This window comes from Dicentrarchus labrax, unplaced genomic scaffold, assembly GCF_905237075.1.
Source record: "Dicentrarchus labrax unplaced genomic scaffold, dlabrax2021, whole genome shotgun sequence".
Lineage (NCBI taxonomy): Eukaryota > Metazoa > Chordata > Actinopteri > Moronidae > Dicentrarchus > Dicentrarchus labrax.
This window is the reverse complement of record NW_026136711.1, coordinates 9,054,955-9,072,031: the sequence shown is the minus strand read 5'-3', so window position 1 is coordinate 9,072,031 and position 17,077 is coordinate 9,054,955. Positions and strand designations below refer to the sequence as shown.

The 17,077-nt window shown below is 40.9% G+C and overlaps 1 protein-coding gene across 1 annotated transcript in view; it reads left to right on the top strand.

Moving 5' to 3' along the window:
* The first annotated feature begins 1,438 nt into the window (after positions 1-1,438).
* wnt4 (wingless-type MMTV integration site family, member 4) overlaps positions 1,439-17,077 on the top strand; it is a 24,635-nt gene continuing 8,996 nt past the window's right edge. The window contains exon 1 of the mRNA XM_051416222.1: positions 1,439-2,099. Within this exon, the coding sequence (XP_051272182.1) occupies positions 2,023-2,099 (77 nt within the window). The 5' untranslated portion in view covers positions 1,439-2,022. The remainder of the gene's footprint in view (positions 2,100-17,077) is intronic.

Sequence of the window (17,077 nt, the reverse complement as noted above, 5' to 3'; positions counted from 1 at the left end):
TGAATGTTAAACATAGGTTGAAGAAATGTATTGTCTTAAATGATCCCCTCAGACCCTTCAGATGTCCCTTAAATAGCTTTAAAGATAGAAAAACAATATCTCATCTCTGTTCAGTATCTGCTTCTTTTATTTTCATTCACACTGCTGTTGCTTACACTGAAAGAACATTCAAACCTCCTCCAGTGCCAAGTTACTTATGGCAGCAACATGTTAAATGGAAACACTCCACGTGTTTGTGCATCTTTTTATACACCTTTCCCCATAACTCAGTCTGACATGTTTAGTATATTTGGAAACTTTAGGATTCTCATTGGAGTTAAAAAATAAACTCCTGTGTGGCTTTGAAAAAATCATTTGTAGTGCACTCTAAAAAGTAATTTAGTGGATCCATTGTCAGCACTAAAATAAATCCATGGCTGCAAGATAAAACATCCAAGGGATTGATTTAGATAAACCTTTCAAGTTGCAAACATTATTTTGATGAGTAAATAACATGGAAAAACTAGTTGGAACAAGTTCATTTTATGAGTAGCTTAATCAACTTAAAAACTTGTGTTTATGCTACCAATTAGGTAATTAAAAATACATTTGATTGTAGTGGAAAAAGCTAATTCCCCGAACTCAATGTAGTACATTTGTTGAACATGATTTTTCTTTTTTGTTGCCAAAACATTTGTTTTTAGTGTGTGACTGACCCCAGCAGCATTGATTCTTTTACAATAAATTAGCTCCATTTCTTGTTGAACATTTTTGTTAGTTTTTTTCTCATGTACACTTTTTTTATTATTATTATTTGGTAAATAAAATATCATCTTTCAGTCTTTGGTCCTCTACCTCGCTCCTCTTCTTCTTTGCCAGGACCAGGTGAGTCATATAGAGTTCTCAGTGGTATTACACGAGGCCAGAATGGCTGCCTCACCTTATTATCCTCCTACAACGTTTTCATCAATCAATAGTGTGTAGCTGACATTTGTCATATTATTGGGATTTGCTGGTTTCAAATGCAGACATTTTGCAGCCAAGCTTTAAATAGCCTGTTGACCGCAGAATATTTGGTTGAGTGTGTGACAGGGAGAGTGAGGCGCTGCCAAGAAGTGTGTGCGGTTTGAGCAGTGTGTGTGTGTGGGTGTGTGTGTGTGTGTATGTGTGTGTGTGTGTGTGTGTGTGTCTGTGAGTGAGAGTGAAAGAGAGCGTGTTTATGTGTGTGTTGGAGAGGAGTGGAGGGCGGCTGGGGAGGGCATTAGTGAATGGCTGCGCTATTGCATCCTCCCAGGAGACCTCTAAAACACACACATTGTCCCGTCTACACACACACACACACACACACACACACACACACACACACACACACACACAGTACCTTAGCAGCACACTAAACCCGCCTCCTTCATCCCCCAAAAAACTCCCATCTCGCTGCCATACCTCTATATCCTCGCACCGCCCCTCAACTAAAGTCAGCGCACACACTCTCCTCTGCCAGACTCACCGAGAGACGGTGGTGTGTGAGGAGGACCCGTGCGTATTTACGCTCAGAGAGTGTGTGTGCATGTGTCCGGGGAGAGTTGGAGAGCCCGCGGCGCGCTGACAGGAGAGCCCCGAGCGGGACCCGGCAGCGGGTGATAAGCCTTCAGAGAGGAGGAAGAGAGCTCGTTCATTTGGCTTTTATTTGCCTGCCTCTCCACGCGCTCTGCCGGCTGGCTGAGAAAGGAAAGCAAACAAGCTGATTAAGAAGAAGGGTCCGATTCAGCCCGAGCAGCTTCAGAGTTTTGATCGTATTTTTAGCATCCCTCCTTTGCCCCTCTCCCCGTCCCTTCTGAGCGCGGAGTGGCAGAGGGAGGGACGGCAGAAGCGGGCGGACGGACCGCGAAGCCGCGCGCCTCCCCGGTGGATGATCCACTGGATGCGGGGCGATGGATTAACAGCCTTCCCCGGAGCCTGCCGCTGCTTCTTTTTCACCGCCGAGCCCCTGTCCACCTCGGGATTATTTCAGCTCTCACCGGCCTCCCCTCCCTCCCTCTCGAGATGACCGAGGAATATGTCTTGCGGTGCGTCCTGATGCTCTGCTGCGCGCTCCTCTCGGCCAACGCGAGTAACTGGCTGTAAGTTGGACTCCACGTTTCTAATCCTCATTTTACACAAGTGGACCACATCTCTCACTCCTCTTTCACCTCCACTGTTATCATTCACCTGACCTCCTCCTCCTCCTCCTCCTCCTCCTCCTCACATGTCCGCTCATCTTCTTCTGTCCTCTTTCCCTCCAGCAAAGTGGCCGCTCAGGTTAATTGTTAACCATCACACACGCACGCACACACACTCTCCCAGACTTAATAACTTACCAACACCGCTACATCCCCCCGCAAAGACCCTTACAACAAAAGTTACCCACAAGTGAAAAAGCACATGTTCTTTTTTGGAAAGGTGCAGGTTTCCATACAGGTGAAATTTCATATTCTTGAATTGAAAATGACATTCTGCATGTGAAAAAGAAGTTTTATGTGTGAAATGAATATGTTTAATGGCAGGTGGAAATGTGAAAATAATATACATGTAAAGCCTGAGGAAAAAAGCTTAAGAAGTTGGTGTCAGATGTAAACTTTCCCCTAAGTGAACAGGTCTCCTCTGCCTTTAGTTTTTTGCTCTGATAACCCTCAACCCTACATCAGAAGATTTTGGAAACAATGCAGTCAAGACTTTGCAGAAAAAAATAAGATTTACGGTATCCTAGTGCAGCCTGTAACACTTAATGTACTTGTTTTCTTGTAAATTGCACAAAACTATGAAACTGAACCATTCTTTGCTTTGAAAACCCTTTGAGGAACCGTGAGGGGTTCACAGACATGCATCCTTAAAAACGTTGTTTTCGCAAGAGACATAGATATCCCAACAAATTACCAGTGCCTGAATGCCACACAGATATTACAGTGATACATTAAAAAAAAGTCAACGTAGAATAAGACAACTGTTACCTTTAAATAATAAAAGTATCCTAGGAGATAAGGAAAAATGAATCTCACAGACGAATATCAGCCCATAACAGAATATTTAATTATTTGTTTGCTTCTCGAATTTGGGGGGGTCAGACTACGGGGGCTCCTAAATCCCCGCTGAGGACAGCACACAGTGTGACTCTGTGGCTGAAGTGCACAGTGCCACCTCTTCCTGGGGCTGGTCGGTTGGGTCGCATGTGTGTGCCTGCTCTCCCGGCAGCCTGTGGGAGGTGGTTTGGTGGGTTTCTGCATTCCTCCGCAGGCTCCGCTCCATTTTCTGCTGCCATTCATTCCTCTTAGCTTCAGCAAATTTACAAGCAGTGCTCATCATTTAGGGAGAGTCGAGGCTGGTATGAGTTAGACCTGATATTGATAGTCTTTATTATATGACACAACTCCCCACTCTTATACTCTCCCTATAGGGGCTAAAATTGTAGCTGCTGTGCCAAATAGTCTGTGTGCTGACTTTCATATTTGCATTTTCACTTCACCTATTTATTCCCTGTATTAATACCTCTGTGAGATGCATAATAAGATCACTACAGCCTTGTGTGTTTACATCAGGATGGTGCTGCAGACGGCCTAACTGTAATATCGCTGACAGATTCATCAGAATAAATCAAATTAGAGCCTTGCCAAACAGCACTGCCTACCTTGAACTCTGTCACTGAGTGCAGGGTAATTGTGCTGTTTGGGGCTGAAGGCGTGGTGACAGCAGCGCACAGCAGGCATGTACAGGCAGGCTGCCGAGCTGCCAGTCTGCTCGACGGGATAACACTGTTGAGGAAAAGTCTGTGTGGGGCTGTACGGACTGTACGTCGGCCCCTCGACACCTCAACGGTCCCTCAAGCTTCAGTTTCACCTCCACACAGCAGCAGGTACACTCAGGGTCAAGGCATAGGAAGCAATTAGGCGAGAGATTACTGCAGTTATAGGAGCATAAAACCGGCAGCATCTCTCTCTCTATCACTGCTGTTTGTTGTTCTTTATCTCTCATATGTCAGCCAACTATTCACTGCCACTGCCATATCAGGTATTTATTTATTTTGTATTTGGGCTTACTTTAAATCAAATATTTCAATGAAAGGTTGTTTTTAATCAGGTTTTAAAGGCTGATTTCTTTACATTATAATAATATTGATAACAGTGTATTGGCATTATGTGTTTTATCAAAAAGCACTCCAACTATGCCACTTTATCTTTTAACTTCCTTCCACACTGAAGTCTGTCTAAGACTGGCTCACACTGCATCCATAGCGCTCAATTATATTTTGCTCAGATCTGATTGTTTGGCTGTTCACATTATTTGTTGAATGTGGCCCATATGAGATTCCAGTGTGAACAGGTCACAGTCCTGAAGTGACCCGCATGACGAATGTCGATCTAGAGTGACGTAAACTTCTCTTGCACTCTGATATGACTGTTCACACCGAGGCTGCATTGCAAAGAATCAGACCTCATCCTGGTTTGGACCACGTATGAAAGAGGCCCAAATCAGAATTGAAAAGATCAGATTCCAACAGATCTGAGTCATTTTGTCTTGTGGTCTGAACGCGGCTTCAGTTGGCATCTGCTGCTTGTGATCACATTACGCCTACATTTTATCAAATTTCTGAGCATGCAGGACAGACAGACTGACAGAGCCACTCCTTCACAGCTCTGCGATCAGCTGTTTGTCATGGTGACTGGTCAGAATGTGTTGGTGTTTGTTTTTTATTGTGTGTTCATAAGAGTATGATATCATAACAGAAGTTCTGAGTGGCTGTTTGAAAGGTGTGTCAGTACACTATCTCCTCATCTAAAACACAGCGTCACAGTGGAGACTCATTAGTTACACACAGTCCAGTTTCCTATGATACAGGCTTCATATTGTGTAATGGGTATGTTATAATAATAAATATGTTATTACATTAAAAGCTTTACTTCATGTTGATAGAGCTTCCAGACCAACAAAGTAGAAAATAGTCATCATTTAGAACTTAATAACCTGTCTGAATCAGAGCTCTTGACATTTTTTTTACCACAGAAACAGCACGTTGCTGCTACGACCACAAAGTGAGCTAATTAAACTAATTCTAGCTGTAAGGCAACGCCGAACATGAGATGGTCTTTTTAACCTGACATCTGGTGGGTGTGTTATTTTTTTATTATTGTCAGGCCATATGACCTCTAGGGCTGCATGATATGGTAAAAAAAAATCCTATTGCAGTTATTTTGACCGATATTGCGATTGCGATATGATTCAGGATTAGTGGGAATGATCATTTTTATCACAAATTGACTGAAAATTTTATTTGTGACCCTTGATGATGTGGTATTTGTTGGGGTCTGTACCAAACCAACATGGGCATTTCTGCAGCACTACAGTACTTCATTATGATGCTGTTCGTCACACACCTTGATTTTAATATTGCACTTAGCCATAATGGGATTTTGATAATATTTAGGTAATGGTGCAGCCCTAATGACCTCATAAATGTTTTCCCAACTACTGATAGACAGGTAAATCAGGCCGTGTGAAACGATCAGCACTGAGACTTCTTACTGAGCAGCACTCTTTAGTAAACTTACTGTCATGTGTTAAATGAATCTGTTTGTTTATGAATCTTGCAACTTTATTTCGGATAGTGCTAAGTAGACCACATTGTACACATACAATTAATTATTTATGTGATTTTATGTTAAAACGGGTATGGTTCAAGCTGAAAAAATACATTGAACATCGTTGTTTAGAAATGTATTAAAACAGCTGCACTCTGCAGTTGTGTTTGTTTATACCATTGTTAGCATATATAACATATAACAAAATGCTCTTCTTCTCAAATGAGAATATTTTCTGGTTTTCCTTCTTCTTTGATTTGAATACCTTCAGGGTTTTGGACTGTTACTCAGATGAAATAACATTTATATGTATAAATATATGACCTCAGGCTCTAAATAATTGTGACAGGCATTTTTCTCAATTTTCTGACATTTATTTGATCAAATCTTTACGTTATTGATCGTGAAAAGAAGATTTGGACATAATTGTTAGTTGCAGCTTTCATTCTGTTCAGAGACTGCATTGGAGACATTTGACAGATTGTTATTGTTTCACACATGAAAACATTTTTAACATTTGCAGTGACTGACTGATTCAGAAAGGCTCCAATGTTTCTTAGACCTCTCAGCTGTTCCTACGTCACATCAAACCGCAGCCCGAACCGGACTGTTTGTTTACCTCACCTGTAGCTCTGCCTGTGCCTGTCACCTTTTGCCCGTGAGCCAGGATGTGATCACTTTGCCAAATCTCTGTGGCTGCTGAGTCATGTTTAGTGTCCCGCTGCCGAATAGGGATTTGAATGCAACTTTTCATTAGTTTGTCCGTCATCACCCTCCTCCTCCTCCTCCACCTCTTCCTCCTCTTGCCCTGCTCTGACTGCACCTGCACGCTGCTCCAGGACTGCTGTGTGTGTGTGTGTTTGTTTGTGTGTGTGTGTGTGTGTGTGTGTGTGTGTGTGTGTGATTTGTTTTTGATTAAGCATGTACATTGGCATCTTCCCCAGAAGTGGCACACACTCAGTAATTACCACACTGACCGCAGAAGAATGGTAGCCGCTTACAGTGCACCAGTTCACACACAGTATCCACGGCCGAACACAATGTTAGAGAGGAAGCAAGGAAGTTGTGTGTCTGGTGTGTGTGCGTATGCATGTGTGTTCTGAAATCAAATCAAAGAATTTAGGAACGCACTGCCTGGTAAGACATCAAATGAATCCTCAACATGCCCAGCCATGTTGGTAATGTCCATTTAGGCAGTGGTGGACGAAAATGTGACTTATTTAAAAGTATTAGCATCAAGTACCAAAAGTAAGAATAATGTATATTATCTTGTTGTATTATAAATAGATTAATGTATGTTTCACATACATTCAATAATATTTTATAATATTTGACTCCTTTATTGATAAAAACAAAGAAAGAGTCTAGCCATGCTAGCGGCTCTGTACTAAGCTAAATGCTAACGGTAGCATACTGTCATGCTGACTTTAAAGGTCCAGTGTGTTCCTAGCCACTAAGTTACCAAAAGATCAGTTAATACAGGTTTAAAGGTCCAGTGTGGAACATTGAGGAGGATCTATGGGCAGAAATGGAATATAATATTCATAGGTATGTTTTCAGTAGTGTATAATCAGCTGAATATAGGTATTGTGTTACCTTAGAATGAGCTGTTTATATCTACAGACACCGCGGGTCACCTTCCACCTTTTACCATGTTGAACCGCTATGTTTCTACAGTAGCCCAGAAGGGACAAACCAAAAACTGGCTGTAGATAGGCAAATTCAGATAGGGCAGGGTGAAGCGAGGGAGAATTTCATTGGTTTTGCAGAGTAATTGTAAAATACAAATGATTGGCTTTGGGGTTCAGAATCTGACAATGGAAACGTCGTGGTTGAGGGTTGGTTAGGTTTAGGCACAAAAAGACTTGGTCCGGAAAATCATGGTTTGGGTTAGAATTGGTACTTAATTAAGGTTAGACAAACATTGTGGCGTGAGATAACTTTACTACTTTGTTATGGTTAGGGGACCTTCGTCACCATGGTTACAAAAACAAACACCTGGTTAAGGTTAGGGAATGATCATGGTCGTGGTTAAAAGAAACAAACAGTGACTGTTAGAAGAAAACGAAACGAACAGCGGCCTCGATGTAAAACCTAACGCTGACCCGTCCATCCAGCCCGATTGTTATCCTGATACTGTAATTTTACTATGTTGTTGTTGTTGTCTATTCTGTACACAGGACATTTACTGTATGTCTGTCCGTCCTGGGAGGGCGATCCCTCCACTGTTGCTCTGACAGAGGTTTCTTCCATTTTCCCCCACGGTGATAAAGGCATTAAAATGCCCTGTTTTTACATGATGGTAGTGCTAGTTGAAAAGTCAGACCATCACCAAAGTTATTACAATTCAGTTGGAGTTTAGCTGTAATACGAGATCGTGTGTGACCGGGCAGTACGTCTCTGGCTCTGACGACCATGGGGCCAAAGTCATCAAGTCATCAAAATGGTGCTCCACAAACCAATGGGTGGCGTCACGATAGGTTCACACTTTACGACACTGCGGCCTGCACTCTGTGCCAACACGACAGTAACAGAGCCTTCTGTCTTGTTTCTATCATATTACTTTTTAAAAAGTAATATTTTTTATGTCCAATCAATTGTGTCCTTGTTTCAAAATGTTTTCAAAGGTTACTCCCTGAGTAAAATATCTCTAACACTGACGTAAGAAAAAGTAACCATTGTGGTTGTGAATAATTACTCTCCACCGCTTTGGCAAAAGAAGGATTACATCTGGCATCTGCCTAAAGAAAAGACAATAAAACCAAAGTGACCTTTGTTTCATTTGTTTGTTTGGTTAAACTGTCATGAATCTGCTCTGGAGAAAGGATTATAATCCTCATTTATTTGCCTAAGTAAGCTCATCCTCCTTAAAACCTAGAAAGAGTTGAGTGTTTGTTTTTCAAACACTTCACTTTTTAGTCAGGAACAGTGAGTTCAAGTTTGCATGCCATTTGCTTCTGTCAACATGACGCAAAAGATACGGCAGCAAAGCAACCACAATATGGAAAAGAATATGGTTGGAAGTTTCTATTATTACTAAATGTTCTGGTGAGGGCAGAATCATTCAGATTGAATTTAGATCCTTCGAAACTACTGAATACACCGTACCTTACTACTCTACATGTTGTCAATATAACAGGTTACTCACTGACAGCACATCATCCATATCTGTTTCTATACTGTAGCATACACTGGTCTTTCGTTCTGCGTCTCTCTTTGCTTTGTGTGTGTATGTGAGTGTGTAAGTGTGTGAACATACATGTATATGTTCTGTACAGCCATGGTGAGGTGCTAAAGAGAGGGCAGCTGATGGGTAACCAGAGAAAGCAAAGACCTTGGCATTGCGGTACACGCTGGCGCCTCACACTTCTTTTCAAACACACACACATGAATGCGGTAAAGCTGTGGCATGTTATTTCGAGCGCTGTTGTCACCAGAGTGTGTACAATTATCGTGACACACTTGGAGCCGCGGGGAATCGCTCAGGATGACCAGATTACCGCCAGGACTGCTCGGGCTGACGGGGAAACACCTGGGTTGCTGAAAGACGAGAGACAGCTCTGGCAGATCCACAGAGAGGTGCACAGGGCTTTTAGGAGACATAACATACCCTCTGGCTTGTGCTCCTGGGCAACAATGGCTGTGAACAGCTGATTGCATTTATGAACGTCTACTGCAGCTTCTGCATGTGTGTTGGCTAGTGAGCAAATTAAAGTTGTTTTACTTAAAAATGTGAAAATGAAATTAAATCATATGCAAATACCAGATATCAGAGGTTTCCAAACTGTGAGACGTGCTTCCCTAGGGGACCGCTGGAGACTTGCAGGAGAGACATGACGTGAGGGAAAGACAGTGCTGAGGTGAAGGGAACAGGTGCAGGCTGGTGTTCTGAAATGAAAGATAGAAGATAGTTATTGTAGTTTGGCTCGCTCATCAACACGGTCAAAAGAACACAGCTGATGGAGGCGCCAAATAGACCTTTTTCACAACAGCCATGTTGACATAAAAAGTAGGGTAAACACAGGTGTTACCAATGATACTAGTTAAGGCTCTGTTCCCTTTAGTGTAGCAGAGCCTTTCCAGCAGGCACAACATGCACAATAGCAGCACCCTGACTCTGTTTGACCTGAATGGAATGGAACCTTAATTACAACCATTGGTAACACCTGTGTTTACCCTACTAGTTCATGTCAAAATGGCTGCTGTGAAGAAGGTCTGTTGCTTTAATTTGCGTCTGTCTGGGAGTCTTAACGCTGTCAAATCTGAACACACAGACATGATACACACATTTTTTTGATTCAGTGTGTGACTCACTCTTTGCAGGGATTATCTGTGAGCATTATCTCATACACATCATGAATAAACTTCCATAAATCTGCTTAGAAATCATAGAAAACAAGATGCTCCTTACAACTCCAGAACTTTCTTGAGAGGTTTTCTACAGAATCAAAAGTAATTCAGTTGTAGTTGTCCGTAAATCCATGGGTTACAATTGATTTAAAATTACAGAATACAGAATTAATAGCTAACTCAACATACTTTCAATCATGCAAATTTGGCAAAATGTAAACACATATGTTCTAAACAGATGGGACTTGTGGGGCATGTGCAGGGGTGAAACAACCTAATTAGACTAAAACTAGATTTATGGGGAAAAATATGAGCATTTGTAAAATTTAAAGTATATTTAAGGTAAAATTCAGTGCTTGACTTTGGTCTACAGAGAAACAAGTTTGCCTTTTTTTACCAGCACTGGAATGTAACTAATGTATATATGTACTCAAGTACAAAATACAAAGTTTAAGTGGGCTACTTGTACTTTGCTCGAGTACTTCCATTTAATACTACTTTATACTTCTTCTCCACTACACCTCAGAGGCCAATATTGTACTTTTTACTTCACTGCTATTATCTGATAGCTTTAGCTGCTACGGTCATACCCTTCCCATAAAAATCATGTATCTCAAACATATAATGATCGTATAGAATATAATGCATTTCTGTAGATAAAACTACAACGGTATATAACGTAGTTAAGATATCTGCGGCAGTAAAATGCAACACTAACACTGACAGGGAGCATTTTACTGCACTGTGAGTACTTTAAGTGCTGATAATATTAAAGTAAGGCTTTTACTTGTAGTAAAGTGTTTTCACAATGTGGTATTAGTACTTTTACTTAGAAAAGTATCTGAATACTTGTTCCAGCACTGCTTCTTACCTATTTAACTTACTTACCCCATACACATTTCATCTTAATCTTAAAAGTAAGGGTTTCTGTTCAGTAGTAATGGATAGGTGATGGTAGGTGAGAAACATGCTGAAAATCCTAACCCCATACAGAGAGTTCTTTATAAACACAGACCTGTGTACAGCACACAGTTTATACACGTGTGTTAACTGTGTAAATAGTAAGCAGGAGTGTAAATGGTGCATGTCCAAACCTGCCCGCTGCACATTCTGATTTCAATTTTACGAGCAAGCTCATCTTCAGGCTGAATGTGAAAAAAAAAACAACCATAAATTCATCTTTGACATGGAAGAAGAACCCATCACCGCTGCAAAGACAGAGTTGTAAATCATATTTGTTTTTACGCAACAAATTGACAATATGAGATCATTAGTCTGCTTTATTATAAATCCATCCTGTTCACTTGCTCAGTATGTCTCTTCGCCTTTATATTATAATTCACTTTGAATAGCCCTTAATTAAAACTAATTCTCACAAATATGTCGCTGCATAGATGTACAATAAAGACACATTTGTTCCCCAGCCACTTGACACATCTTTGCAGCTTTTAGCCAATTTGTGTTTTGGTTATTTAGCCCACACATAGGATGTATGTTTGAGTCTCATGTGTGTTTTTGGTGTCTTCTGTTTATGTAGGAAGTTGTTGTAAAGTGTGTAGCTTAATAATCTGATGAATGATACATGTCAGGAGATTATTTTGACTCTTTGATCCCCTGGTGGTCAATAATGCAACTTCATATATTTAAAAGTAAAAAGTTAGCCATGCGTTCACACATACAACAATGATAGACATTTTTGTTTTCTAAATATAAAATAAATACCAATGAAATACTTATATCAGTATGTATCATTCAAATGCCATTTACCGTTATTATGGAGTGTTTAAACTGAAGGACAAACCATCATGGAAAAAGTCGGTACACTGTTACTTTTGTCACTCAGCTAACTGAGCAATTTGATCAGCCACCCCTGGATAGCAATGCCAATATGTCTGCTGGTTGGTCCACCACATTCATGGTTCCCAGAGGCAGTGCTGTAGGCAAGACCACCTTTGTCAAGTCCATGACAAGTACAAGATCAGGACTAGTTAAGGATGAGTCAAGTCCATAGAGGTTGGAGTCTAAGTTGAAATAGACAGAAAAGAGAATGCTTTTGTCATTGCCAAGGAGATGAGATGTACGACTGCAAGTGACATTGATTAGCTGCCTTGTAACCATCGTAACGATGGATTTTGAATTAAACCAGCACCCAAACTGAATATCATCAGTGGTTTTGTTTTGAAGGGGGGACTTACCTAACATATATTGTCGGACCTGGGACCAATGTCCAAGTCCAAGACAAGTGTGAGTGGAAATACCAACAAGTCTAAGACAAATACGAGACAAATACCTGCAAGACTAATGACATTCCCATCAGTCTCAGCTGTACTTTGATTAGAAATCAGCAAATGTTGGCATTCTAAACCAAATTGTTGAACGTGGCAAACTATATAAGATCGGCATTAAGCAAAATACATTGAGAACAAAAAGCTTCAGTGCTGCAAATTGATGTTTTACAGAGATAGAGACTTGCTTACTCAAAAGCTGCATAATCATGCATGCCTATCATCTTTGTCAAACCCAACAACGTAAAACCATCCCGCCATTTTGCTGTATGAGACATTTTGTACCAGTTTTACCCACATGGTTAGCTAGCTAATAAGCAAACTTTACCTTAACACAGAAATGGCCACAGGTACACAGCACAGGAACCAGCTACAGCCAAGTCCTGCATTTAGAAACAATAATCAGCTGTTCACAGCTATTGTTTCCCAAGAGGCCTCTAACATGGCCGCTATGGTGTTTGTGACATCACCTGGAAGACCTTTATAGACAGAAACAAGACAACGGAAAGCACGACAAACAATCAGAGGACAGTGGCATCAAAACAGTCTGAACTGACAGACTGATGAACATTATACTGACACACACACACACACACACACACACACACACACACACACACTAATTGATTCCTAGCCTTTTGGGGCCACGGCACTAACACCAGGCAGGAGGTTAATTTCATGGCTTTTATTGCCTCTTTTCCCAAATGTGTGTGAAAGTGTTTGTGTGTATATGTGTGTGCGTAGGTGTGTGTGTGTGTGTATGTGTGAGGGTTGTGGTGTTGGCAGAGTATGTTATTTTTAGGGGGAAATGAGCTCCAGTGGAGCCAGCTGCATATAAATACACCCAGACACACGCGTGGGCACACACACACACACACACACACACACACACACACACACACACACACACACACACACAAAAGTAGTGTGAGCGTCTAGCTGCTCAGTAACTGTGTTAATTGAACTCATCACATAGTTTTCACTTCAACCTCTCTATCACTTCACTTTCTCCCCACTTTGCTTCCATGTTTGCTCTCCTTCCCTTTATTCCCTTTGACCTTTTTTCCATTTTGTTTCCCCTCACATCCCCCCTTCCTTCGTATCTTCCATTCTTTTCTTTGAAGCTACTGTCTCCCACCTATATTTATTTTATTTGTCACTGAATACATAAGGCTATTTTGAGTATTACGACTCAAAATGAAATCCACTTAGTCCTTCACACAATAACGCACACACCCACCCATTGTCACCACCACCACCCTGCTGCATGTCAGCAGTGCTTTCTTTTACACTTTGATGCTTTGTTTCAGAAGCATGTAGAGTTTTATTCCTCTGAGAGTGAGACATCCATCATTTGACAAAGGTTATTAAACCCTGGCAATAAAGTTGATTTGATTGCACTGATCTGTAGAATTACAGATTGCTTATTACTTGAGCAAATTCGAAGCAAAGTTTGTTAAAATAATATGTGTTTGAAAAAAATTCTGTCTTTTCCTCTAGATTTTTTCTAGAACACTTTTCTCTCACATTTCTCTGTTGCATACAACATAAGAACAACAACAAGCCTTCAGTATGCAGGTTACCATTCACATAAAACCCTGCTCTGCAACAAACAGACCTTACATTAATATAGTCTGGTAATCTGATCCCCAGATTATTTTTTAATGACAGTCAGTTATTTTATTATTCCAACAACAGGCATGCATAAGGTATGGTTAGGAATACACAAATAAAAAATGGTTATGGTTATGTTAAGGAAAAGTGACTCTTGATATGAGACAAGATGCAGCTGTAGGTGTTAAAGGCACCCAGACCTCATCATCCTCACATTCTTTATGCTACAGCCGTGCACTACCTTGATGAAGGTTATAATGTTCAGGTGTTTATTTTATATTCACCCCATTTATATGAATGAGGGTAGGCTCTATAACAGAAATGCCTCTCTGTATAATGTTGTACAGTTCAACAGCACTACAAACTAAATCCTCCAAAATGATCATACAGGTGAATCAACACCTTTCTAAAAACAGGTTACTCACAGTTTGATATACAGTGTGTGTCCTGATACACAATTAAAATATTTATACTGTGTTGAATTTTTTGGGGGGAAATTTTTACAGTGCAGATTAAACATAGTGGACTGTGCAGGTGAAGTTGTGTGTTCTCCCCTCAGTCTATTAACCATGTTGGCTATATAGGCTGTATCTAGAGAGAAAAATATTCAAAATGTCAATGATAGATAAAACAATGTGACAAATTTGCTAAGATAATGACGTTAGATTTTTTTCCTTTTAAAACTCCTCTGAATCTTTTCTTTCTCCCTTTGCAAATAACTGAGGTCTGTCAGCATTTTTTGGGATGTGAGGTGTACAACAATCCCTCACTAAGGCGGCATATTAGGGCATTTAATGGATTTGCTGACATGACTCAGATGTTTGACTTGCTTGCTGTGTTCTTGAAATGCAGATTAGTGTTAAGATCCATAATCCTAATTCAAATTTAATAGATGTTACTTAAAATCTCAATCAATTACAAATTCAGTTGGGGCAGATTTTAAAACCAGCAAATGTATATGGGCCAGACGTTCTCAGCAGTCTAATTAACTTCAAGTTTGTCCTCTGAATATGAGAGTCTTTTAACTACTGCAAGGCACTCGTTGCAAATAAAACACATTAGTTTGGGCTTTTGGAGGTGGCAGAGTTAAACTGATGGTTTCCACTGTCAGTTGTATGTTTCAGGGTTGACAGAGACACATTTTCAGTAGAGCACTGCTGTCTGTGTGTCGCTACATCCTGCCCGATTGGTTCTGTGCATGTGCTGCTCTCAACAGAGAGGAGAAGGAAACGAGATGCCTCACTCCTAGCTACTTCCAGACACTATAACTTATTTAATCATATATCAGATTTACTGGGGCACTCTGAGGTTGCTTCTGGCCCGGATGTGACCCATGTGTCGCCAACTGAATAGGCCATGGATAATCCATCAGTGGCTGGTTTATCCTAAGTTCTCTGGATCTGCTAAAATGACTTTCAGGAAAGTGGAAACTCCTGGTTTAAAGGCTTTTTCCATCATTTTGCATTGTAGGCAGTTAATCAGTGCATCATGCATTGAACAGAGGTGTTTCCTCGAGAACTCAAGAGCCACACAAAGGTTCAGAAGGGAGGCAGGCGAGAGTGCTGCACTGTGGTTTTGTGTAGGTGGCTGAAGATAAACTGAGATAATAGTGCCCTCTACAGGTCACTATATGTTTTACACACTGTATATGTCCACTGCAGAGAGGACAGGGAGGTTAGCTCAGGTCACACCACAGTCACACTTGTCTTTATGAGCAATTTACCTCTCTTCCGGCTGCTGGTTCTCCACTAGAACTGAATGTAAGGGGGTCTGAGCACTATATTGGCCTAAAACTGAAGAAAAATACAGTCCATGCAACAAGTCAAATGGAACTGAAACTTGCTGAAGCGTTGTTGGCAGGTCTGTTCGCTCTTTTAAGGCCTGTGCACAGTGCCTAAGTAGAAAAGAAGTTTGTTAGACTCTTTCTTGCAGCTCTCCTTCTCGCGTTTCCCATCCTCGCTATATTTACCTGTCACTGTGTACCTCTGCTGTGTGCTCAGTACTGGAAAGGCAAACATGAGGATATTTTCATATAAATACACATTAGAGATGATGGAGGCACTGAGAGTGTGCTACAGTCTGTGAGTGTTTGTGTCATTTTGTGTGGGTGTGTGTGTGTGTGTGTGTGTGTGTGTGTGTGTGCGCGCGCGGAAGCTGAGAGGTGTCCTAAAGCACACGACTGTCATGCAGATGTGTCCAGCTTCTATATCCCGTCCCTCCGCTCACAAAAAATATGACAAAAGTTACTGATGCAGTTCTACCCTCACTCTCTTCAGCCAAATAACAAATGGAAATGTATCATTTTAATGTTGCTTATGGTTATATATACATAATAGCATGCAGAGGATAACTCAAGGCCTCTCTTCCACAACTGGAGACTACTTTTCAGTTTGGCATGCTAAACAATGAAGTAGGGCTGCAACTAAAGATGAATCTGTCTGCATTTGTTTGGGATTCATTCATTTAAATGCCAGAAAAGATGGAAAATTCTGTTCACAAGTTGCCAGAACCCAAGGGGATGTCTACAAGTTGCTTGTTTGTCCAAAAAGGCCCCAGTATAGTCAATTTAAAATCAGACACAAAAAACAAAACAATAAGCAGCAAATCCTCACATTTAGGAAGCTGGAATTAAACAAACTAAATATATCAGAGTGGAGGACTGCATTGGGACTGGGACCCCAAATCTTGCAGGAGTGGGTGGTTTTGACTTTGTTATGGGCAGGAGAAAAAATCTGGTTCTGTCCCCCAGAAGGATGGACACAGACTATAAAGATAGATAAAGACAGACATGAGAGAGGCATTGGAATTTTCATCTAAGAAAGCAATAAACATATTTCCATGACTTTAACTTCATTCTGGACCTTTAGTAACAATTAATGTAGCAAAGGAATCAAAGCTCCACTTATCAGCTGTTCAAACTTTCAAACACATCTCAAAGTGTTCATCAGTGAGACTAGTGGACCTTTGAGCTTATTCTTTTGTAACATAACTATTATGATTATTAAAATAGCTGTTGATTCATTTTAACTAGTACGTATCGACCAATCTTTTCCTCCCTGTAATAAAGTGCTTATTTCAATTTTCTCGCAGTAGTTGATGAATAATGCCTTTATTTCCTGACTCCAGATAACAACCTGTGTCTGTTTGGAATGATCTCTTATTTTCAGTTTCAGCCTCCCATGAGGCCGTGGGGGGCTCTCGATGGGAGGTACAGAGCATTCCACCTGGACTGTGGTGCGT